This window comes from Branchiostoma lanceolatum, chromosome 2 (genome assembly GCF_035083965.1).
Source record: "Branchiostoma lanceolatum isolate klBraLanc5 chromosome 2, klBraLanc5.hap2, whole genome shotgun sequence".
In the NCBI taxonomy this organism is placed as follows: domain Eukaryota; kingdom Metazoa; phylum Chordata; class Leptocardii; order Amphioxiformes; family Branchiostomatidae; genus Branchiostoma; species Branchiostoma lanceolatum.
The window spans coordinates 14997496-15024074 of NC_089723.1; the positions used below are offsets into that span (position 1 = coordinate 14997496).

General features: G+C 40.8%; 1 protein-coding gene across 2 annotated transcripts in view; it reads left to right on the plus strand.

Moving 5' to 3' along the window:
- Window positions 1–26579, plus strand: part of LOC136427556 (serine/threonine-protein kinase ATR-like) — a 67817-nt gene that overhangs the window by 19896 nt on the left and 21342 nt on the right. For both annotated transcript variants that reach the window (XM_066416515.1, XM_066416514.1), the window contains exons 6-35: window positions 135–221; window positions 1093–1137; window positions 1665–1757; window positions 2417–2518; window positions 7159–7347; window positions 7974–8066; window positions 8739–8824; window positions 9261–9332; window positions 9883–10002; window positions 10692–10796; window positions 11503–11617; window positions 12280–12348; window positions 12758–12846; window positions 13642–13690; window positions 14064–14150; window positions 15289–15428; window positions 16038–16155; window positions 16737–16874; window positions 17152–17347; window positions 17707–17885; window positions 18705–18810; window positions 19486–19636; window positions 20847–20955; window positions 21653–21715; window positions 22125–22240; window positions 22555–22734; window positions 23175–23337; window positions 24022–24144; window positions 24984–25058; window positions 25722–25825. In XM_066416515.1, the coding sequence (XP_066272612.1) occupies window positions 135–221; window positions 1093–1137; window positions 1665–1757; window positions 2417–2518; window positions 7159–7347; window positions 7974–8066; window positions 8739–8824; window positions 9261–9332; window positions 9883–10002; window positions 10692–10796; window positions 11503–11617; window positions 12280–12348; window positions 12758–12846; window positions 13642–13690; window positions 14064–14150; window positions 15289–15428; window positions 16038–16155; window positions 16737–16874; window positions 17152–17347; window positions 17707–17885; window positions 18705–18810; window positions 19486–19636; window positions 20847–20955; window positions 21653–21715; window positions 22125–22240; window positions 22555–22734; window positions 23175–23337; window positions 24022–24144; window positions 24984–25058; window positions 25722–25825 (3362 nt within the window). The remainder of the gene's footprint in view (window positions 1–134; window positions 222–1092; window positions 1138–1664; window positions 1758–2416; window positions 2519–7158; window positions 7348–7973; window positions 8067–8738; window positions 8825–9260; window positions 9333–9882; window positions 10003–10691; window positions 10797–11502; window positions 11618–12279; window positions 12349–12757; window positions 12847–13641; window positions 13691–14063; window positions 14151–15288; window positions 15429–16037; window positions 16156–16736; window positions 16875–17151; window positions 17348–17706; window positions 17886–18704; window positions 18811–19485; window positions 19637–20846; window positions 20956–21652; window positions 21716–22124; window positions 22241–22554; window positions 22735–23174; window positions 23338–24021; window positions 24145–24983; window positions 25059–25721; window positions 25826–26579) is intronic.

Below are 26579 nucleotides of genomic sequence, written 5' to 3' on the forward strand. Positions count from 1 at the left end.
GCTAAAATTAAGTTACAGTTCATAAATCAAGAACTACAGTTTTTACTGTAATAAAGTATGAAAATTGAAATATTTACTGTATTTGTTTATTTAGTCAGACATATTTGATACATTTTTTTCTGCTGTATTTCCAGTGGTTGTCTGAAGTTCTGCATGACTCCCAGAGTTCTGGCGGCAGTTCTTCATGTAGACTGAAAAATCCTGCTGGTATTTTGAGTGAGGTAAGTCACTGCCAGGGGGAGAAAATAAACTGAACACAAAAGATTCAGGAACTTAATTTTGGTTGATCACATTTCCTTTGATAATTTATCAGTTTCAATGTATTATGTACCATTGAAATTGAATGAAAAGCTTAGTTTTTATTCCCCTTTGCAATGATTTTCAGTTTGTTATTAACATACCTTCATGGCAGGGCTACTTGTTAATTTTTGTGAGAAGGTCATGGGAAAATAGTGCTGAAATTTCCCTACAACACCCTCTGTTGTTTTTAATGATTGGCATAATGTGTTACATCAATGAAAAGCCTGACATATTTTCCTTATGGTGCCTTATTTCTTATGATAGCACATTTTTGCAATATTTTGTCCGTATTACCATGAGTAATATCATGGGTGGGTCTCAAAAGTGCCCAGATTTCCCTGCCATTGTCAGACATTATGTTGGCTGGCAGGGAAAATTTGGTGTTTTTATTTTGTGACACACTCTCATAGTCCTGTGTACTACCTTTGAATATAGGATCATGATAAATATAATATGACTGTTAAGGGTAATAAATGAGTGTTCATGGAACACATAATACTGCACAATTGAATAAGTAATAACAGAAATATGATTGACTTAGATTTCAGAACTTTTTGTGTTGAGGTTTAATATTGGCTAGACAGGATAGCCCTCTGGAAAAGCACACAACAGTGACATGAGACTTACATTTTTTGTCACTGTCAGAAATTCAAGTGCACCACATGTACATAATTTTTGGCTATCATATTGCTCACTTTGAATTTTAGTGAGCAACATGATGGCTTTGAATGTTATATTTTATCACATGGGTCTTGACCATATGAAGTAATCATATTTTTTTGTCTATTGTAGGTGGCCAGTGTCTTTGGATGTGATGATGTTCGGAGATTTTTGTCCGTAAGTACAATGTTTAGATTTTTAACTTTACCAACAAGGTTATATTTTGGTCTCGTTTGTTTGTGGGTGTGTTTGTTTGTTTGTTTGTTTATTTGTGGACAGCATAACTCCAGAAGCTGAAAATGAATCTGTATGACATGTATGTAGGTAGATATCCACAATTTGAAGGGCAAGTTTGATTATGGTTCCCCTAGTAGCTTTCTATGGTACCACAGCAAAATTCCTTTCAAATTGGCAGATCCCTCTTTTTAACTGCAAGGGCTGATTTAGTTAGAATAAGAGATTAACTCATGAAGGGGTTTATGGTATTTGCGGGTAGCAAACATTCAAAATATGAACTGCTGCAAGACGAAAATAAGCGGCTCTTCCGCCATTTTGAATCGCGGCCGCGACTATAATATCCTGCGCCATAGGTGGCCTCCTGTCTATAGACAACTGTCACTGGTAGCGAAGCGACATGTGACGGTATACCGTCACCAATTAAAACGGGTCTTACCTTAACCCTATATACCATATCCCTATCACAGATGTGTCTCCAGCCCCTCCTGCCACAGCTGGTTCACAAGGCCTGTCCTGAAACCTCCGCCATCATCAGACTCATCGCCAAGGAGCTGGAAATGGTACGCTTTTCTCCAACACAAAACTAGTTCTATTTCTCTACTTCTATTCCTGGCTCCACCAGTCATTATGCTTTTTATTTCCCTTTCAAAATTTAGATTGATTTAGTTGTAAAAGTATTAGAGAGAGAGAGATTTAACGGTTCTTGGTGGATGTCAATATGCAGATGTTGGCACATTGGCACACCAAATCTGTAGTGTGTTTTTGGGACACATTTTGACATATTGGCCTAAGTGGCTCGGTGGGCGTCACTCCACCGTAAGGTAAGGTTGAGTAAAGTGCCTTTCCCAGGGGCACAACGTCCGGGCATGGTGAGAGTCAAACCCGTGACCTATTGGTTCTGAGTCCAATGCTCTAACCGTTATGCCACGCCGACGCCAAAAAAAAAAAAAAAAAAAAAATTAGAGAATTGTCCGAATTGCTGCATTGAGAGAGGGCCTTGTTACGAGAAGTCCAAATGAAAACACTGAAAGTTTGACAATTATTATTGTAAAATGAATAATTGTGTATGAGGCTAGAAAAGGTTGTATCAGCTATATGTACTGTAGACTGATTGACTGCATGCTTGTTGACTTAATTTTGTCTTCTGTTCCAAAACTGATACAAATCCTTAATGAAATAATTCAAGACTTATTTGATCAAGACATTTTTCCATCAACAGAACCGACAAGACCTGCTGATCAACAACTTTAAGTACATCTTCCGCTACCTGGCCTGTAACTGTAAGACAGAGGAGAAGGAGAGGGCACTCGAGTTTGTACAGGTCAGATGCTGACATTTTTTATTCTTGCTTTAGCAGATCAATTCCCTTATGATAGTACAGACTGCTATCTGTCTACACTGTTAAATAGCATAGTTTAAATCCACATAACAATTAGGTATTGTATTACCACTTGTGGCTGTTCTTGGTGCTGAATGATGTTCATTGACTATTGCTGTCACATTGATGTATGCTGTATTTCACCGTCCTTGGTGCTGAATGATGTTCATTGACTATTGCTGTCCCATTCATGTTTGCTGTGTTTCACCACTTATGGCTGTCCTTGGTGCTGAAAGATGTTTGTTGACTATTGCTGTCACATCCATGTATGCTGTGTTTCACCACTTTTGGCTGTCCTTGGTGCTGAATGATGTTTGTTGACTATTGCTGTCACATCCATGTATGCTGTGTTTCACCACTTTTGGCTGTCCTTGGTACTGAATGATGTTCATTTACTGCAGCTGTCACATTCATGTATGCTGTGTTTCACCACTTGTGGCTGTCATTGGTGCTGAATGATTTTTATTGACTATTGCTGTCACATTCATGTTTGCTGTGTTTCACCACTTGTGGCTGTCCTTGGTGCTGAATGATTTTTATTGACTATTGCTGTCACATCCATGTATGCTGTGTTTCACCACTTGTGGCTGTCCTTGGTGCTGAATGATTTTTATTGACTATTGCTGTCACATTCATGTTTGCTGTGTTTCACCACTTGTGGCTGTCATTGGTGCTGAATGATTTTTATTGACTATTGCTGTCACATTCATGTTTGCTGTGTTTCACCACTTGTGGCTGTCCTTGGTGCTGAATGATTTTTATTGACTATTGCTGTCACATTCATGTTTGCTGTGTTTCACCACTTGTGGCTGTCCTTGGTGCTGAATGATGTTCATTGACTATTGCTGTCACATTCATGTTTGCTGTGTTTCACCACTTGTGGCTGTCCTTGGTGCTGAATGATTTTTATTGACTATTGCTGTCACATTCATGTTTGCTGTGTTTCACCACTTGTGGCTGTCCTTGGTGCTGAATGATGTTCATTGACTATTGCTGTCACATTCATGTTTGCTGTGTTTTATTACTCGTGGTTGTCCTTGGTGCTGAATGATGTTAATAGACTATTACTGTCACATTCATGTTTGCTGTGTTTCACCACTTGTGGCTGTCCTTGGTGCTGAATGATGTTCATTGACTATTGCTTTCACCTTCATGTTTGCTGTGTTTCACCACTTGTGGCTGTCCTTGGTGCTGAATGATGTTCATTGACTATTACTGTCACATTCATGTTTGCTGAGTTTCACCACTTGTGGCTGTTCTTGGTGCTGAATGATGTTCATTGACCACTGCTGTCACATTCATGTATGCTGTGTTTCACCACTTGTGGCTGTCCTTGGTGCTGAATGATGTTCATTGACTATTGCTGTCACCTTCATGTTTGCTGTGTTTCACCACTTGTGGCTGTCCTTGGTGCTGAATGATGTTCATTGACTATTGCTGTCACATTCATGTTTGCTGTGTTTCACCACTTGTGGCTGTCCTTGGTGCTGAATGATGTTCATTGACTATTGCTGTCACATTCATGTTTGCTGTGTTTCGCCACGTATGGCTGTCCTTGGTGCTGAATGATGTTCATTGACTATTGCTGTCACATTGATGTTTGCTGTGTTTCACCACTTGTGGCTGTCCTTGGTGCTGAATGATGTTCATTGACCACTGCTGTCACATTCATGTATGCTGTGTTTCACCACTTGTGGCTGTCCTTGGTGCTGATTGATGTTCATTGAATACTGCTGTCACATCCATGTATGCTGTGTTTCACCACTTGTGGCTGTCATTGGTTCTGAATGATGTTCATTGACTATTGCTGTCACATTCATGTATGCTGTGTTTCACCACTTGTGGCTGTCCTTGGTGCTGATTGATGTTCATTGAATACTGCTGTCACATCCATGTATGCTGTGTTTCACCACTTGTGGCTGTCATTGGTTCTGAATGAGGTTCATTGACTATTGCTGTCACATTCATGTATGCTGTGTTTCACCACTTGTGGCTGTCCTTGGGACTGAATGATGTTCATTGACTATTGCTGTCACATTCATGTATGCTGTGTTTCACCACTTGTGGCTGTCCTTGGTGCTAAAGAGTGTTTATTGACTATTGCTGTCACATCCATGTATGCTGTGTTTCACCACTTGTGGCTGCCCTTGCTGCTGAACAATGTTCATTGACTATTGCTGTCACATTCATGAATGCTGTGTTTCTCAACTTGTTGCTGTCCTTGGTGCTGAATGATGTTCATTGACTATAGCTGTCGCATTCATGTATGCTGTGTTTCACCACTTGTGGCTGTCCTTGGTGCTGATTGATGTTTATTGATTGTTGCTGTCACATCCATGTTTGCTGTGTTTCACCACTTGTGGCTGTCCTTGGTGCTGAATGATGTTCATTGACTATTACAGTCACATTCATTTTTACTGTGTCTCACCACTTGTAGCTGCCCTTGGTGCTTAATGATGTTCATTGACTATTGCTGTCACATCCATGTATGCTGTGTTTCACCACTTGTGGCTGTCCTTGGTGCTGAATGATGTTCATTGACTATAGCTGTCACATTCATGTATGCTGTGTTTCACCACTTGTGGCTGTCCTTGGTGCTGAATGATGTTCATTGACTATAGCTGTCACATTCATGTATGCTGTGTTTCACCACTTGTGGCTGTCCTTGGTGCTGAATGATGTTCATTGACTATAGCTGTCACATTCATGTGTGCTGTGTTTCACCACTTGTGGCTGTCCTTGGTGCTGAATGATGTTCATTGACTATATCTGTCGCATTCATGTATGCTGTGTTTCACCACTCTTGGCTGTCCTTGGTGCTGAATGATGTTCATTGAATATTGCTGTCACATTGATGTATGCTGTGTTTCACCACTTGTGGCTGTCCTTGGTGCTGAATGATGTTCATTGACTATTGCTGTCACATTGATGTATGCTGTGTTTTACCACTTGTGGCTGTCCTTTGTGCTGAATAATGTTCATTGACTGTTGCTGTCACATCCATGTTTGCTGTGTTTCACCACTTGTGGCTGTCCTTGGTGCTGAATGATGTTCATTGACTATTGCTGTCACATTCATGTTTGCTGTGTTTCACCACTTGTAGCTGTCCTTGGTGCTGAATGATGTTCATTGAATACTGTTGTTACATTCATGTATGCTGTGTTTCACCACTTGTGACTGTCCTTGGTGCTGAATGATGTTCATTGACTATTGCTGTCACATTGATGTATGCTGTGTTTCACCACTTGTGGCTGTCCTTGGTGCTGAATGATGTTCATTGACTATTGCTGTCACATTCATGTATGCTGTGTTTCACCACTTGTGGCTGTCCTTGGTGCTGAATGATGTCCATTGACTATTGCTGTCACATCCATGTTTGCTGTGTTTCACCACTTGTGGCTGTCCTTGGTGCTGAATGATGTTCATTGAATACTGCTGTCACATTCATGTATGCTGTGTTTCACCACTTATGGCTGTCCTTGGTGCTGAATGATGAAAAGCGGCCTGCGTGCCGATTTGAGCTTATCATGAATAAACAAAGGTTCAAACTATTGCTGTCACATTCATGTATGCTGTGTTTCACCACTTGTGGCTGTCCTTGGTGCTGAATGATGTTCATTGACTGTTGTTGTCACATTCATGTTTGCTGTGTTTCACCACTTATGGCTGTCCTTGGTGCTGAAAGATGTTTGTTGACTATTGCTGTCACATTCATGTTTGCTGTGTTTCACCACTTGTGGCTGTCCTTGGTGCTAAATGATGTTCATTGACTATTGCTGTCACATTCATGCTTGAAGTGTTTCACCACTTGTAGCTGTCCTTGGTGCTGAATGATGTTCATTGACTGTTGTTGTCACATTCATGTTTGCTGTGTTTCACCACTTATGGCTGTCCTTGGTGCTGAAAGATGTTTGTTGACTATTGCTGTCACATTCATGTATGCTGTGTTTCACCACTTGTGACTATCCTTGGTGCTGAATGATGTTCATTGACTATTGCTGTCACATCCATGTTTGCTGTGTTTCACCACTTGTGGATGCCCTTTCGCTGAATGATTTTCTTCGACTGTTGCTGTCACATTCACGTATGCTGTGTTCCACCACTTGTGGCTGTCCTTGGTACTGAATGATGTCCATTGACTATTGCTGTCACATTCATGTATGCTGTGTTTCACCACTTGTGGCTGCTCTTGGGTGTCTTAAAAATCTAACAGAAACAACCACCCTCTGTTGTAACAGGTTAGATCTGCAGAGACTGCAACGCCAACTAGTAATTAAATTACATAGTAAACAACCTGTTACAACCTGTCGACCTTTCCACATCTAACTCCAGGCATTGATGTTGAGGGGTAAATGCGGTGTGAAAAATGTCGGTTAGCTTGAGGAATGAATCCACTCTACTATATACTGCATACCCCTCAACGGATGGATCCTCGCTGTAGAATCTTCTGGACCTCCGGACCCAGAACGATCCCGTACATCACAAGAAGGCACCAAGAAGTGGGGTGTGAAAGATGTTGGTTAGCTTGAGGAATGAATCCACTCTTCTATATATATCAAGGCATTGATGTTGTTTGTCTACAGAATGAGACACAGATAGAGCTGAGGAGCCTCCTGAGGTCAGACTACCAGGGCCTCCACAACGAGCTGCTCCTCTATATCAGCTCTCACTACAGCCAGGTCTTCGCTGGGCTGGCAACGGTCGCCGCGTCTACCCGCGAAGGGAAGGGCAAGGGCAAGGTTCCCAGGGAGATCACCACAGCACAGGAGATGGTAGGCAGCACTCCCAGGGAGGTCACTATAGGGCAGATACCACAGTCAGACTTGTGCATAGGAAGCTATGCTTTAATGCACTGAAACAAGGGCTCAGAAAAGTACCGACCGACATTGCAAGCCCAAAAATATTATATGCACCTGAAAGTCACAGCTTTCTACTTTAGAATCATGCAAATAAAACAGATATAGTTGACCAACTTGATCTCTCGAGACAGCTGACAGAAGAAAACAAACCTCAACTTTGACCTAGGTTCAGGCTTTAACCATCCGCTCAGGGCAACTAAAAATCTCAGATATCTCCTTTATACGCCAACTAAACCACAGAAACATACAAATTTTGGCCAAACTGGGAAAGCTTAGACCTTACCTGTTCCTTCTAGCCCCAAAGTCTCCAAAATGGACCAAAATTTTCAAGAAAACAATTAAGGATTTTCAAAGGTTTAATGTAGGGACTATAGTCATATTTCAAATTTTTGCACATCACTACGCAAAGCAACTGTTACGTCTGTCCTAAAGCACAGGAGATGGTGGGTATACAGGGTATTTTAATGCTCAAATCAAGATCTATAGCTAAAAAAGTCAGAAGACTATATTGCAGTTGACACAGCATATTTTCCCCACAGGCTGAGTTTCTACAGCCATGTCTGCTGGGTATCCTGGCTTTCTTTGACTCCCAGCTGCTCACCACCTCAATACCAATGGAGGACAAGAAGCTGGTGAGTTTGTAGATATTTCAGAATATCATCCAATGATATTGTATTCAATAAACAGAAAGTTGATTTGTTTTTGAAAATATAAGATAAAGTAGGATATAGGAGATTCTTTGTCCTCAACCAGGTAATCTCACCTGCTGACGTTTTGGTGTCTGTCAGACACCTTCTTCAGAGCTTCTGACTGGAGTACTGCTTCTCACCGCGATAAGTAGCCGATGTAGGTGGCGCTTTTGCGGCGAGAACACAATCTCAAATGTGGCTGAGCTCCCTTGGAGGGGGCCAAGGTAATAGACAGAGAGGACAACAGACGTATCCGATGGATTAAAGAAGCAGTCTGGATAAGGAAGTCAACACCACTGATGAACCGGGACGAGGGGGGGATACAAGCTCAGCCATGTTTGGGATTGTGTTCTTGCCGCAAAAGCGCCACCTACATCGGCTACTATAGCGGAGAGAAGCAGTATACTCCAGTCAGATGCTCTGAAGAAGGTGTCTGACAGACACCGAAACGTCAGCAGGTGAGAATACCTGGTTGTGGACAAAGAATCTCCTATATCCTATGTTCTACCAACCTGATGAAATTATTTTCGGGGATAAAATAAAGTAGCCATATATTGTTTCATGTACACAACATGGTCGTGTGCTTAACAAAATATTCTAATTGATTGTTGCTAGGCACTGGAGAGTCTGATCACCTTGATGAAACTGATGGGACCAAAACACATCACAACCGTGAGAGTCAAGGTCATGACTACACTAAGGTATATAAAGGAATGAATGGTTTATTTCGTCAATACATCGCAACCCCAGCGAGGCAGAATTACGCATCACTTACAAGCTTGACGTAAATAGTCTCAAAGTCTTTATACCCATTGATACACATTAAAAACTGTTAGATATTGAAATTTAATATGATTGTGCATGTATTACATTAGTTGACCTATTTGGTGACGGAACATGTTCTTCTGAGACTTCTATGACATATGACATATATACACTTGTATCATTTGCCGTCGTTCATTTAACGTTTATTGTAAGCTGTAGTATGAGATGGTCCTCATGTTGTTTGAGTTTTTCACTATCTGGAAATTGAGTTTCAAAGGCTTCTTTTGTGTCTTGTTATTGTGTTTTTTGCTATAATATGAATTTCATACAGTAGTTTTATTGTTGAATATGTACATTGCTTTCTTCCTGCAGGATTTGTCTGAGATTTAAAGTTAAGGGGTTTCCTGAGCTGAGCTGCAGGGCCTGGGACTGCTTTGTGCACAGGTAGGGCTTTTTGAAAGTTGTTTTGCATTTGATATAACTGCTTTACTGCTGGTGCTCATGAGATAAATGGAGGCAATTCAGCCCTTTGAACAGACATTGAGGACACATATCCAAAACGTAAGCGTTTAAGGTCGTGTTTGCATATAGAATATTTAGAATACGTTTCAAGTGCGATGCTGTCGAAAATTCGAATACTGGCTTCGGGCATTGGAATGTGCGGCTGTTACAGTTTTTTGTTTGAGGACACCAACTTTTCTCAACATCTGGCACATTTCGCATTGAAATGTGTTGTCTTGGGTGGGTATGGCATAAATGAAAGACAACACGGTGTATTCCGTATCACCCGAGGTACAAGCCCGGCCGTGGGTCAGATCGCCTGTAGGCAGGAGGGCGATCCGACCCGCGGTTGGCCTGGGACTGAGGGTGATACGGAATACACTGTGTTGTATTCTAAATAATATAATATATATTTTGCCTTAGGGTTATTCTGGCCTGCTACACTAGGAATTACGTTAATGGTAAATGTATTTGTCTTACTGTACTGCATTAGTGTGGAGCTGTCGTGTCTCGGCCCCATGTTGAGTCAGATCGTGGTGACCCTCCTGCCCTTACTACAGACTCAGGCGCGGCCTGTTGCAGGCATCTTCAACTTCCTCATACAAGACAATAGGTTGGTCATTTTCATTGTCTTCTTTCCACATGACTGTTGGCACCTCATATAGCAGCATGTTGACCACTTGTGTCGTTATGATTATCGTGTGAGTTGTTTAGACTTGATACATTTTGCTTCAAGTTTTCTATTTTTAATATCTTTCCCATACATGGAGATATTTATTGTAAACTGGCTTGTCAAACAAAAAGCCTGTCTGAGAACATTTAACTTGTAGTACATTTTGTATGTAATGATATCAGGAACTGAGCTGTCACGCATAGAATAAAGTGTTCCGGGAGGTTTTCTAGGGAAAAAATTGCAAGGGGTGCATTGTGAGGGAACAGAGCAACCAAGCTCAGTCAAGGAAATGATGCGGAAGGAAGGGTTCACAGTGTGGAGTTTAAGAGAATTTTAAGTTACCCCCAGTCATTTTAAGGCTTCCTGGGGGCAAAAGTACTGTTGGACAGGTCACAGTTAAAGACTGTGGCCACATGTGACCTAGCAGCTTTCCTGATCCATCAGAATTTTATGCTTGTCAAATATTGTAACTGCACCCCAGGGTAAGGGGCGCATGGTCTTGGCAAGAAGGCACAGTGCCCATGTAACCCTCTTACAAAAGCCCTGTGTTTTAACAGTATTAAGGTTTATTTACATTCAAATTTCTATGCAAGGAGGGAGACTAAAAGGAAATAATATTTATTTTCCAGGGAAGCTTTGCAGGACCACTTCCATGAGCTGTACTTCATGCCGGAGCTTCCTGAACTTTCCAAGATTAATGCTGTTCTCAAACGGCATATAGAAACTCCATCCAGGTAAAGTCTGCTTAATTCTGTTTTTATGCTATTCATGGAATAGTAATGTTATAGATAGTACATTACTTTAAATGAAATCATCCCTAGTTGTTTTTTAGTCATTGAATCAGAACAATTACATCATAATTCATATATTACATCGTATTCTGGTTCCAATTTCTTTAAAATGCATGAAGGTCCTGTAACAGCTTCTATGTTATCTTTCCGTTCATGAATCATGAACTGAAATATTGGTAATAGAAATGGAAATGGATGCCACCCTTAACACTGTATGGGATGGGCACCCTCCTTTAGCAGTGCTGAAACCTGCTCAGGAAATGCTCGGCATTCCTCCTGGTCTCAGCCCTGCTCTCTTAAACGGACATTTTGGGTATTGGGGGCATCACCAGCAAACAGCTTTCAGCCAATCAGAGGATTGGCACGAGCTCATCTTGTGGAAAAAGGGCGCTGGGAAGCTATCAGCCAGTCAGGTTACGTCTTTCATCGCTACTTTGGGTTCAGAACAAAATAACGGCTGTTTGTGCCAAATGAGGCTAGCTCATTTATTATTCATGAGCAAAAGAGCAGGGCTCTGTCAGTTCAGAAGAGCAGGGCTGAGACAGGGAGGGTTTGCTGAGCATTTCCCGAGCATGTTTCAGTGCTGCTAAAGGAGTGTGGAGAATTGGGAAGGACTTATTAATAAAAGTTTTATCTTGTTGTCTCTCAGCCAATCAGACCTGAAGAGTCAGCTGAAGCACTCCCTGAAGGGGCTGGGCCATGAGAGCCTGGATGTGAGGCTACATGCCCTGTCTAAACTCAAACAACAGCTGCATGCCAACCAGGTGGGATGTACTTGAACTCTAGTTCAGACCTTATATTTTTTGGCAATTACCTTTAAGGTTAGTTGTGTTGCTGACTGTCGATGTGTATGTTCAGAAGGAAAAATCTGAAAAATAATTCTCATTACACACCCTACCCTGTACATATTTAGTCCACTAACATAGAATGATAACTTGATCTCTCAATCATTTTTTGGTAAAAAATTGAATGTTGTTCTATGGTTCTAGGGCTCTTTATGCAACTATGCCCCAATTTGAAAATAAAGTACTAGCATAGCTTGTGTAATAGTAATACATGTCCAAATGGTTGGTGAAAGTTACAAGTAGAATCTCCTCCAGGACTACATTGTATGTTTAATATTTAACTTATCAATTCTGTTAAAATATTCCCCAAAATACATTCCTGTCATTGTGTCTATGCACATACAGATATTCTGGGAATTATATAGTAAAATTATATATTATACCTGACAGTACTGATCATTTTAGTTGCAGATGGCATAATGGTCAGTTAAGACCACTGTCATACGATAATTTATTATTCATGAGGAGAACTTTTTATTTTACGGTCATAGTTTGGTTTAAGATGTAAGTATCTATCAAATGGCTACTAGTAGTTAATTTGAGATTAAACATTGATGTATTGTGTATTATTTCCTGCCCAGGTTGCGTTACATGAGATGGTGGAGGGGAGTGAGACTGCTGATCCAATCATCTCACACCTGGTGTCAGTGGTCAGTCTATGATTATTATAACAAATCTAATAGATTTTTACTTATTTATTTATCTGCAGCCATTCAAGTTTGACACATTGATTTTCAAAGGGGCCCAGACTGCAAAAAAAAGTAAAATTCTCAGTATAACAAAGAAAATAAACTTAATATTTAGATATCACTGTTCATAGCACTTAGATTTTGTGTCAAGGTGAAAATTACACTGTCACTCAGTTGAAACATGACTGTTACCTGTTACTGTAACACAATGCAAGTGCAGTGAGTTCGCGGCTAGAGATCTATAATGTTCAACATAAAACCTCTACAAATATGTCACAATTTGCAATGACTGTAGTTGATGCTACAGACATTTCTCCTTCTAAGATATGAAATTACCAGAGACAAAACACTGACTTCTTTCCCGTCACAGCTGTTGTCGTCCTGTCGTGAGTCTGACAAGACAGCAAGAAGCCTTGTGGGGGAGTGTCTGGGAGAACTAGGTGCTATAGATCCAGGAAGGTACAGTGTTTAGGGCTTAATCTAAACAAGGGAACAGGGGCTTTGCACACCCTTTTTTAGTTACCCTGGGGAGAAGAGCCTTTAACAAGCATAAAATTCTGACCAGGGATGCTACTAGGTCACATGTGGCCGCAGTCTTCAACGGTGACCTGTCTGACAGTAATTTTATTCCGCGGGAACCCTAGGATGACTCATTTTAACTTTTGCAATGACCCCCTTACAAATTTCCCCTAGAAAAAACCCTGGCACTGTTGCATTTAGTTTACTCTTAAAGCAATGCCGGATTTAACATCACCTCTCATAATTCTACTGACTACTGTAAGACTGCCACATTGAAAGAAGTGTCATTGAGACTCTCTCAAAAATGTCTTAATTGAACACCAGTCCTTTATATCTTCAGTTTGTGCGTACCTTGGGAAATACTGAATGCTGCAGTGAGATTTCTTTAAATTCACCTTTCTTTAAAATGTGATGGTTGTAGGGAATTATGAAAGTTGATGTTACCTTCTCAAAATTCATCTAAAAAGCTGCTCCATAATGTATTGCTGTTGTTTTTTAGTCCATCGTTCATTGACTTTCAGTGAAATCTACACCTGTACCAGAGAAGAGTAACTGATTCTGGAGTAAATTACACTGTTTTAGTTCTGCTAGTTAATTTAACAATGATCACAAATTGAACTGAAATTGAATTGAATTGTAATTGAAGTTTTGTACTGTGTTGATGTACTTGTACAAGCTATTGAATTTCACACAGTAATGTTGCGGCCTCACTAACACAAAACTACTTTTAAATAGATTGGATCTAAAGGCACATGGACAGAAGGAGGAATTGTCAAAATTCCAGGTTAGTGTTCTGTTGTAATAAATAATTCTGTTCAATAAATCATTGTTGTTTATTTTATTGATTTCAGCATTTTCCTAACATATAATAAATATATGATGTTCGTACTTCACCTAGATAAACTGTAACAGTTGTAGACTTGATCATTAAGTTAATCATAGATATTGTATGAATTGTAAATTTGGCAACTAACGCTTTTGACATTAACTAGTGGTAGAAGTATTGAGATTACAGTACAGTAACTATATTCTAATACCTAGCAGAAATCTGTCACAGCACTTCTTCTTTTCACAGTATCATAGTTGTGACCATTCTTAATTATAGTAACATTCTTAGAAGTACCAATTTGAAAGATACTATGTTCTTCTTGTTACAGGCTGGTGTTGATGATGTCCATTTTGCCCATGACCTGATCATGGAGCTGGCTCGAGCCTTCTTGGCCGCTACTGACACCAGGTCACAGGTCAGTCTTTTTACATTCGTTTAGGCCCTACATGTGTATGTAGTGCCTAGTGGCACATAGCTCAGCAAGTTCCCTGGCTGTTTCTGTAGCAAGGTATATTTTTACAGGGAGGGGTTGCTAACCCTTCCCCAGGCCTATAAGATGCTCAAGGCACTTCCTCAAACAGAGTGACCCCATTTTATGTCCCTTCGGAAAGACGGATGCAGCCTCAATTGAGATGCTATGCCCAGGCTCTCCCAGTAACTAATTTGCATCAGTACTCATAAAAGTTTTAAAGGACTTTTGCAGCGGGATTGAAATGGAGGCATTAGCAGTGTTTGAAGTTTGTAGTTGAAACAATACAGTTTTAGAATTATAGTAAGACTGAGCACATGTTTACAGTAAGAGATAACCACACAGAATTGCAAATATATCAGGATTTACAGTAACGAGTATTGTCATTGTGAGTGTTGTAAAAAGAGATATGTTTCAGTTTCACAAAAATGACTTCGGGGGTATCCCTGTGGTGTAGTGGTCTGCGCTTCTGTTACTTGCCACATCTGGTTCAAATTACTTGGACCAGAAAGCCCGGGTGAAGGCCCGGGTTCAAGCCCCGGGTAGGACACCTCTGGACAAGAGGCATATTGAGTCATACCAGAGATTTTATAAAAATGGTACATACTTCTGAAACAGTATGGCAGTTAAACACACTCCACTGCCAGTGGACTAGCCCCCTGCTGCAGTGATTGCGACACAGTGTGGCCCAGGGCTACGAAACGGAGATGGTCACCGCCCTATACACCTTATAGTCTGGGAGGATTTTAACTTTGAACGAAACATAGAACTCACTTACACAAAGTAACATTGAATCATATCATATGTTAAAGAAGGTTACACATCCAAGTAAACATTATATATAACGACAATTCAAACTCTACAACTGGATAAAATTGAGATTTATTTCCGGACGTTTCGAGTGACATCCATCACTCTTCTTCAGCGTGACTAAAATGAACTGTTTTTGCAGTAAAAAGTAGTTACAAGACTAAGTGTTGATTTGTTTTGTCAGTTAATTTTAGTGACACTGAAGAAGAGTGATAGTTTGAATTGTCATTATATATTGAATCATATCATAAAACATACTGTCTTCTGTATCCAGGACTGCTCTGCATTTTCCATACAAGAGGTTCTCCAGACATATGAATGTCGGGAGGGACCAAAAGACACCCCAGGGCGGAGGCTGTGGAGGGGGTTTCCAGAACACATCCAGGAGATTCTTTTACCTCATTTACACTCCAAGTATGTTTGTCACATGTATAGTGTGGAGTACTTAAAGTTCCTATTCAAAAATAAGACTCATAGTAGCCATACTATATATGACTTAGTGAATTTTGAAAAAAAGTTTTGAATCACCATTGGTATTGATTGATAACATGTAAACATAAAGATAAGATCTATATTTGGAACAGAATGGAACACATTTTGAAAATATACTTAACAGTTAACTGTGGTGTGTCCACTTATATTTCTTTTAGTGAAAATCTCAAATAGAGTCCAATTTTCAGTCCAATTGTGTTAACACAACTACACTTAAAAAAAAAAGTCTACTGTGTACGTCATGTATATCAATTTCAGTACCTTATGATTTTTTTAACAAAGCTGAAAGTATGTAGATACACTTTTTCTAACAAAGCTGAAAAAATGTGCATATATTCTTGTATTCTTTCATCAACGTGCTACACTTTCTTAGTTTGATACATAAAAAAGATCATCTAGAATACAACACGGGGTATTCCGTATCACCCGAGGTCCCAGCCTGACCGTGGGTAGGATCGCCCAACGACCGTAGGCCATATATAGTACTTAATTTTAAGTTGAATATTCTGTTACTCTGATCTCCTCTGGTAGGTATATCATGTCCTCTACTGCTACATGGGCCAACATGAAGAAACCTATCTACCGTAGTAACAAAGGGAGCAGCTTCCAGGACTGGGTCTACAACTGGACAGGATACCTCATCACTAAGGTACAGTTGTCAATAGAGCCCTGCCATGTCTGAGGTTTAAGTGTAAGGGAAATGCATATGGGTCTTCCAGTTCCTCTTTAAATAAGTTTGTCCAATTCAATAGTTTCAAGATTAATATTTTGATAATTTAATATTTTTAGAATGTTGCCAACTGTCTTTTTAGTGGTAGGTTGTCATCTTTGGATGTGGATTTACATAATTTGTAATTCTCAGTTATATATTTTGTTATAATGAAAATTATGATTGAAATTTTCAAGTGCTAAGTTATCAAAATGGTCAATTTTTAGACAGATTTAATGGTATCCACTAGTCTATATATTATAGTTTGTTCAGGTACAGGTTTAGATACTCAAGAACAACCAAAAGTATAAGTACTCAGGGTATCCCTAATATATACCATGCAAATCTCTTATGAAGTGAAATTTGTGTAAATTCAGATACATACAAAATGAAGTGCGGCAAATGATGAAACAATCTGTTCTTTAGGCATAAGTCTTTACTGAGGATAATGCCTTTGGAAAATTAATTGCTTTTGTTGTAGTCATGAGGATCTCAAGAGCGCCACCATGTATTTTTCACAGGTAAAGCAGGACATGGCCTCCCGTGTGTTCCGAGTCTGCAGCACTGTCACCAAATACAATGAAACCACAGCCCTGTTCCTGCTGCCCCATGTCTTACTGCATGCACTGTTGGACGGCAGCACTGAGGAGAAACAAGAGGTGAGACGCCCCCTATCAACTCATGCGTAGATTGCAACTGCTAACGACTTTGTTCCTATTCTAAGACTTTTAAAACAATTAATAAATGATAAGGATGTTATTGTTACATGTATGTTCCTTTAGGAAAAAAGTTGTTTGTAGATATGTTGGAAAATGGAAAATATTTACTTTTTGATTGTTCTAATGCTACAATTATAGGAACCTACAATACATGACCTGACATTGCCTGTCAGTTCTGACATATTTGTTGTTGTACAATTGTACGTGGTCATTACAGGTGTGTAATGAAATCCTGGCCGTTCTGAAGTACGCTGAGAAGATGGAGGAGAAGGGAGCACAGGATTTCTCTCACATGGCGGCGCAGACCGTGTTCTCGGTACTGGACCATCTCACGCGCTGGTGTCGCCACCGACAGCTCACCCTCTCCGTACAGAGGGATGATGGGAAAAAGAGCAACAGGGCATCAGATAGAGGTGAACACAAAAAAGAAAGTAGTTATTGATACTGTAGATGCATTTAAGTTCGCATCGGGTTTTTATTTTGTGGTAGGGACAAAATGTGAATAATAAGCCATTATTGATTGATTTAGTTCTTTCACCTGCTGGCGGCGAATAGCAGCCGCCCAGACCCTTGCGACCGTTCCACAAAGTACAAGTGTGGAGCATATATGTATCTTTTGTTTATCATGTGATTGTAAACCTTGCAGCAATTCAGCACTGGCTGCCATTGCACGGGTATTTTTGACCAATAAACCATTATAATTATTATTAAACTATTAAGTGTTACACTTTGCCTCATCCTTGATGTTTGACCATTTACCTACTCCTACTAGTTCTCCTGCGAGACGACCGCCCCTACAACTCCGTGCAGGGTTTCCTGGACCTGATCCCGCAGGACGTGCTGGCCGTGGCATCCTTCCACTGCAGGGCCTACACTCGCGCACTCATGCACTTCGAGTCTTACCTGTCGGCCAGTAAACCAGACATAGAACCACAGCTGTGTCTATTACAGGTGAAATGGATATTACTTTGAATTTATTTCATCAGTAACTGTCACTGATTAAGCCGGTGTCACATAGTAAACCTCCTGCGACTCCTGGAAATTACGTATTAGTGAGAGCCTGCATGCTCCTTTTACGTAGAGCGTAATCGGCCATTTTAATTTTACGTAGAGCGTTGCCAACCACTCCATATTTTAGCGTAGAGCGTATGGGGGGCTTTCTGAATTTAGCTTAGAGCGTAGGGAGGCTTTCTGAATTTAGCGTATTACGTAGGCGGCCCTCAGAATTTAGCGTAGAGCGTTGTCGGGACCCCCCATGCAGGCCCTCATTAGTAACTACATTGGATGGTTGGTAAATAGTGCAAACATTGGCTGATCTTTGAAAGTTGCGCATTGATTAAGAAGACAGCAGCTGTACATGTATTGCTGCTGAATATGACCTTCAGAGCTCGCAGTTCTGCTATATGAGATGCTGACTTTAAAGGTCAATGTAGGATTTTGGCAGCAGATCTATAAAAAAACAAAATCTTCCTGATATGTTGATGAAGGTTAGACATCCAGGTAGTAAGATACGCCAAAAATAGTTACTCAAGCAACTGGATAAAATTTTGAAACCATCAGACGTTTCAGACAGCATCCGCTGTCTTTCGTCAGTGACTAACGATAAGGACTGGAAAACCAGATTTATACCAAAACTCTGAATAGATGTTAATAAGAAAATCTTCCTGTTATTAACATAGGAACTTTTTAGTGCATGTTCCTATTTTGCTTTCAGTTTTATTGAATCTGACAACCTTGTTTTTTAATTTTTTTTTTTCAATTCTATAACAGAAGCTGTATGTAGCCATGGATGAGCCAGATGGGGTAGCCGGAGTCATGGCCATACGTAAGAGTGAGCCTGACATCAAGGAACAGATCCTTCAGCACGAGAGCATAGGTACGCTGTTCACGTTTTTTGTGGCGTCAGTGTGGTGCAACGGTTAGAGCGTTCAACTTAGGACCAATAGGTCCAGAGTTCGATGCTCACCCTGCTCCAACGTTGAGCCCTTGGGAAAGGCACTTTACCCGACTTTCCCTGGCGGTGGAGTGACGCCCACGGAGCCTTATTGGCTAATCTGGCTAAAAGTGTGCCAAAAACACACTACAGATTTGGTTGCTGATGTTCCAACATCTAGCACATTTGTAACCAATAACCGTACTTTTGAAAAAATTTTCCCCCACATTTTTGAATATCTAGTTCTTTTAGGTAGTTTGAAAGAAATTCAAATCCTGAAAGTACATCTTCGAGATCACTCTTATTTTACATGACTTTGTGCAACTGTGTATGTATGCAAACAAAGTTCTTACCCACGACCAGGGCTTGAAATTCTTTTTTGGGAATAGGTGCACCTCAGCTAAAAATTTAGGTACACAGAAAATATGTTGGGTCGACAAGATAAAATCAAGTGACCATGCATGGCATCTACTTTGCACTGCAGCTTGGTGTCTACAAGCTTGTTTGTCATGCACAGCCTGGATGTCTTTCTACTTTCTTCAAGTGACTTCACTGTCCACTGCTTTCATTTCTGAAACCAACCTCTTCACCTTTTCTTCTTTCTCCTCCTCCCCCCAGGTGAACTACGTGATGCGTCTGCGTGCTACGAGCGTGCGTTACAGACAGAGGCGAGTACCGTGCCACACCACCAGGGCCTGCTGCGTTGTCTGCTGGGGCTGGGGCAGCTCACCACAGCGATGGTGCACGTCAACGGGGTTCTGGCAGATAAGTAAGGAACAGGCTTTTAGCTAGGATTTATAGAAAAGGGGTCCAAAAATGGGGGGTAGGGGGATGCTGTGATGCGGGGGGTTCGGTGTGTTCTAGTCTTATCATACTTTTAGCAGACCATTTTAAGCAGTAAAAACTGCTTATTCGTTCTCTGTCTCCCAATGGGCTCTATGGATTAACAATTTCCTGGCATGTCAATCAGTTTTCATGCTGTCCTAGTGTCTTGTAGGACTGAAAAAAGCATCAGTGACACTTTAATACAGTAAAATGTGTCTGTAATTACCAGGGAAACTTCTGGGCTGTAGTAGTAATCATTCAGTACCAAGGACAGGTCTACACTATCATACCATAGTGGTGGGCTGTAGTAGTAATCATTCAGCACCAAGGACAGGTCTACACTATCATACCATAGTGGTGGGCTTTAGTAGTAATCATTCAGCACCAAGGACAGGTCTACACTATCATACCATAGTGGTGGGCTGTAGTAGTAATCATTCAGCACCAAGGACAGGTCTACACTATCATACCATAGTGGTGGGCTGTAGTAGTAATCATTCAGCACCAAGGACAGGTCTACACCATCATACCATAGTGATGGGCTGTAGTAGTAATCATTCAGCACCAAGGACAGGTCTACACTATCATACCATAGTGGTGGGCTGTAGTAGTAATCATTCAGCACCAAGGACAGGTCTACACCATCATACCATAGTGGTGGGCTGTAGTAGTAATCATTCAGTACCAAGGACAGGTCTACACTACCATACCATAGTGGTGGGCTTTAGTAGTAATCATTCAGCACCAAGGACAGGTCTACACTATCATACCATAGTGGTGGGCTGTAGTAGTAATCATTCAGCACCAAGGACAGGTCTACACCATCATACCATAGTGGTGGGCTTTAGTAGTAATCTTTCAGCACCAAGGACAGGTCTACACTATCATACCATAGTGGTGGGCTGTAGTAGTTATCATTCAGCACCAAGGACAAGTCTACACTATCATACCATAGTGGTGAACTGTAGTAGTAATCATTCAGCACCAAGGACAGGTCTACACTATCATACCATAGTGGTGGGCTTTAGTAGTAATCATTCAGCACCAAGGACGGGGGCTCTCGATTGGTCAACTGCAGTATGATCATGAGTCATGACAATGTTCTGTAGATACTCTGATACTATCTATAATTAGATCTGTTTGTTACCCTGTAGGCCAGAGTGGACTAAGGACCTGAATGCCTTCAGGGTGGAGGCCTCTTGGCAGCTGGGCAACTGGGATGGACTGGAAAACTATCTCAAAGTCTACAATGGAAAGTCTGAGGTGATACAATAGTGCAATAGTGATACAATAGTGCAATAGTGCAACTATTGTACTTTAATCAAACATTCTAGGTAAAGGATGGTAACAAAACCTTATTAGTCGATTGGGCGTCAGAAGGATGACAGCAGAGACACAACGATTACCCCTTTCAACCTTTTATTCAAAAGTCTTCATCAAAAAACCTTTAAGGTATTAATCAGTTGATAAGAAAACTCCTCTAACGTAAGCCGCCTAGCACAAATGAAAAAGTGCCTTGCTTCATCCTCGGTCTGAGATTCGACCGTCCTTGTTAAAGCAGCGTCATATATGTAGGATGCTAAATCACATGCTTACTTATCTTTGATATATACATTGTACGTGTTCATGTACATGTACGCTCTGCGTTCACCAAACAGTCATTCGAGATCACTGCCATTCAATTTGGCTGGAATAAATGTATGCGTCCAGATTCTGGCCTAGCATGCTGATTGGTCCCTAGTTTGTCTCAATTTTAGACTGTTTGGTGAAGGTAGAGCCTGGAACTGAAACAGGATGACACTCAAGCTAACATGTACCCGCTTACATGGATCTCGGCTTATCAAGGCTTATGATTGTATGTACTGTACACAATGTCTTGCAGATGTATATAGAACAGCAACTGTTGTTCTATAATTGAGAGTTGAGTCAGATCCAATAATATTCTGTTCTTCTTTTCCAGAACAAGGGTTCCAGTAACTGGAGTGTTGGGCTGGGGAAGATTCTTCTCGCTGCAAAACACAGGGTAACATTTAACTGAATATGATATTATAATTAGTGCAAAGCTTGTAAGTGAATTTGTCATATAGATCTGCTTGGCAATACCTTTTAAATTTGTGTATGTTGGTCCCATTGTCTTACTGAAAAGATATTGGCTTGTTCAAAACCTTTTGAATAAATCTGCAAAAGATTATCATAAAGTGAATCCCAAATATAACATACTAAGTCTTGAAAATAAAGATCGTTGAAATGGATCCATTTGAGAAAAACTATCAAACATTAAATTTTTCAGGTATAGTGAAAATGCTTTTGGTTGCACAACAACAGTTATCAAACTATTAATGGTAATAAAATATATGCCAGATGGTATTTAAAGCCCTGCAGTGTGTTGTTAAATAGATATGTGAAATATCTAATATTCTCCCCTGCTGTAGGATGAAGAAGACTTCTGGCACCAGCTGCAGGTGGTCCGTAATGACCAGATGGGACCTCTGTCTGCCGCCAGCATGGAGAGTGGGTCGTACCAACGGGGGTACGACTACATCGTGAGGTGGGTGGGCCCGTCAGCATCTCATGATCATGACTAGTCTTCTAAGTAAAGGGGGGATTAGGGTATTACAGTTTGGGCCAATAATGCTATGGAAAAGTTGACAGAAATTAGGTGTCATTATCTCAGCAATCAAAGATTCTGACCCAGAAAGCATACCCTCAAATTCTAAGTTATATATTTTCTAACCTGTTCTGTAGACTGTCATCTAATAGAATTGTGAGAACCTCTATACGGCTATTCTCCGGGGAACATTGATGATGATAAATTATGATAATGATTATATCAGCTCCTAACGAACCATTCCCCCCCCCCAGACTGCACATGCTGTGTGAACTGCAGCATGGTGTGAAGGGACTGCTGAGACAGGAGGGGGGAGGGGGGCAGGAGGAGGGCAGTCTGGACCTGGAGGCCCGGGCTCGCATCACGCAGTCATCCTTCCGCACCAGGGAACCCCTCTACAGTCTCAGGAGGTGTATCATCAACATGGCCGGCAGGTAAGCTAAAAATAGAACTTTGATCAAATTCTCTGGATCCTGGGGCCCGAGTTTGATCCTAGGGTCAAGTCCAGCTCGGACATGTTGTAAGGGATCGCATTTGTCATTTTGGATGGTGATGTTAAGCCGGCGGCCCCATGTATGAGGGAGCTTGGGGCATAAGCCTCAAACGTCAAACCTCTGCACGTAAAAGAACCCAACACACTTATCGAGAAGAGTTGTGCTTGGCCAAAAACGCAAGCCATGGCGAAGCCGCATTGCACTACCACTAGCCACTTGAAAAAGCATCATGCTTCACCTCAAATGAGGATGACTGCTTTACCTTAAAGTTTACCTTTAGTGATACATTTTAAATAAGATTACAATAGATTCATACTGTTACATCAATGCCTTTGTTTTCAATAACAATATCATGGAAAACTATTCCTTGCTGTTGTCAGTGCTGATACAGTAGGTAAAGAGTTGGGACACTGCTGGCTCCAGAGCGCTAAGATCGCCCGTAAGGCGGGCCACCTCCAGACTGCCTACAGCTCCCTGCTCAACGCCAGCACCTACAGTCTGCCCGAACTCTGTGTGGAGAAGGCCAAATGGTTGTGGCACCAGGTAAGTCCTCTACTTGTATTTATATTCCCCTCCCAGAGGGAGGAAATATATTGGTTCTGCTGGCGTGTTCTTCTTCTTCTTTCTTCTGCCAAAAACCAAGTAGATGTAGGGTGGTAGCTTTTTGCATAATTTATGCAGCGACTTCATATTTCTTTAATTTGTGGTTACTGGGAGGGGAATATCCTGCATTTTCTCGCAAATGTTGCCTTTCTAGTTCCCCCGCTAAGATTAAATGTTAGCCCACACTGACTACACTTTATGAATGACATCCGCAAGCACATTGACTTCGCTGGTTAAAAAAAAAGGACATGAATATCAATATTTATATGCTGCAAATCATTAAATGGTAAAAAAAGCATAATGCAACATTTAGTGAGGCTCTCTGTATTGTGTTGGGGGGATGTTAAGTCATGGACATTGTTAGTCACCAACACAGATGAAATTTCATGACATTTGTCAACACTAGAAATTTAACAACATTACTGTGAATGCATTTAAATTTGCGTGATTTTTATTTCAGACGCGCTAAGATGAAATGGATTGTTTGCGGTGGTTTTAAGTTCGTGGAAGTGCTATACATGTAGTCACATACTGCTACAGTATTTGACAAAAATGTTTGCGGTGGGTTTAATATTTCTGCATTTACAGTATCTTCCTTATTATCCCCCTGCCATGACTTTTCAGAATGACCAGCACCAGGCCCTGATCACCCTGCAGAAGGGCGTGGCTGAACACTTCTCGGACGCTGCCTACATGAACTGTGGCAGCTCGGAGGCAGCCAACGCTAAAAAACACACACATGCCAAGGTAAAGCATTCTAACCAGACTTTTATCTAGGATTTATAGACAGAGCGTCCAAAAATTGGGGAGGGGGGCAATGGGAACCTGAGCTTCCCAATGTGCTCTATGGATTAACAATTACCTGGTAGTATTGCATGTCAATCAATTTACATGTTGTTCATCTGTCTTGGAATGGTCCATTTTGCAGTGAGTGTGGGGAGGAACCACATGTGCATGTGTATGTAATTACCAGGGATACAGGGTGTCCTCTGGGTGTCCTCTGCAAAAGAAGGGTGTCCAATTTCCTTGTTTAGTGTAGGGCGTCCAAAAAATAAGACACCCTTGCACCCTGCTAGCTAGTAGCCTGCTTCTAACACCTGTTAAGATGTCCCAAGATTATGACACTGCAATGCTTTGGAAGAAATTTTAGTCATTCTTCAGGAAAATAGGACTGTCACAGGTAGAGCTTGTCAACAGTTAAATCATATTACAAGAACATTGACACCGGATGGCCATGGTTATGATAATCATATTATGTTTTTGCAGGTACATATCAAAGGTTGTCGCTATTTCTCAAGATTTCTACAGAATCGTGATAAGTGACTAAAATGCATCTGTAGCTCATGTATTCACTACTTTTGCCCTGGAAACACTGTTTAATAATAGTTCTGAAAATAATGACATGACATGAATAATAAGATCTTCTCTTTGAAGCAAAATACTTCACTTCTGAATCATTGACAAAATGTTTTATCCATGTTGTATTTTGTGTATGCTTCACTTCATGTTCATGACATTCAAAGTTGTAAATATTTATTTGATTGTCTGTTTGTTTGTTTGTTTGTTTGTTTATTTTCTGCTTGTAGGCCCTGCTTCTAGTTGGTAGACTGATGGAGGATACTGCTATGTATGATAGCAACCAGGTCATGAAACAGTACAAGGTGGGAACATCATACAGTGTTTTTTAAACAATTGGTTGACATTATCTCTGATCAAGGAGGTTATATAGACAGGAGTAGGCTCTAGATCAGTCCTCTTTCAGTGGTGCTCGACTCCCGTGTGAAGAAAACAATTGACATTTGGGTGTGAAGTGGTCCTGATTTCTAAAGCATCTCACCCAGCAGTCATTTTCATATTGTTAACCCCAAATTAAAGACGGCACGGACTTCAAGTGGATTTTTTTATAAGTTTTGTGATTTTGAAGACGTTTTTTTAGGGGTAGCGTCGATGCCTGTGGCGTCATGATCGGCCTCATTTGCATGGAGTATAGTATGACATAAAAACGAGGAGAGTCAAGATGTAGCTAGGTTCATGTCGAGCCTTCACGTTGTGTGGGACCGTTCCGTCCCGTAGATAGAGAAAGAGCCTAGATTAGCTAGAGTACGTACAGCCTAGAGTATGAGGCCTCAAGTCCATTGTCACACACCCTTTAAGTACTACTACGCCCTTCCAAATTCTGTAACTTAAGTCCACTCAGGGCTATGTAAACCTACTCAATCATTATGTATGATTCAAATGTTTTACTATGTTTTCAAAGCTGCAAAACAAATCTGTGTTTCAATGTTTGCCAACAATGTTTAAGGAATGTGTTTTTCCCCCTCTAGAGTGTTGTGGAGGTTTACCCAGAGTGGGAGGATGGACACTTCTACTTAGCCAAGTATTACGACCGCATTATGACCACGATGCGTGAGACACCAGTGAAGGCAGGGTTAGTATCTTGTCATGCTTTTAGACAAACCTGTCTATAATGGTCTCAAGGAACTGGCAAAAATTGGCCACTATGGACAGGTGGCCGCTATACAGAAAAGGCTGGTTAATTGACCATGAGTGACACATGATTTCAGTACCCAATGAGATACATATTTATTCACATACAATACACATGTCAACATGTAAACATTGCACACTCAGTCTGGTAAGTCACATTTTAGATTTACTGTTAAATGGTTGATAGTTCACCACTGTTTTGTGGTTGAAAAAAAGAAAAAACTGCAATGATTGTATCTGCCAAATCCAAAATCCTTTGCCTAAATGCTCTAGCTTCATGTCTTAACAGACCGGTATCGCAATACTCTACTCTTGATCTTCGATCCTTCGTGATTGCTTTCCTGCAGGCACACATGTCACCAATGAGTTTCGTTCATACGAAACAAATTCTTTCACAACAACATGCCGCCTATATTGTTAAGAACAAAACACTTGTTGCTCATCTGCCACTTATAACTATTCGTATTCGACCATTTTGAAACATAAAATTGTGGCGACGGTTTCCTTCGTCTATTGTTGTGGTGGATCTGCTACCTGCGTGTCTTTGAATTTTTTGTACCGGTATTATAAATGCAGGAAGTGTGAATAATGGTGGAAATGTGCAAAAAATGTGTTGGATGTCAATATAACAAATGAATGAAGAGTTGGTTATCCAGATTTACTAAATTGATGAAAGTTATTAGTTAAAGCATCCC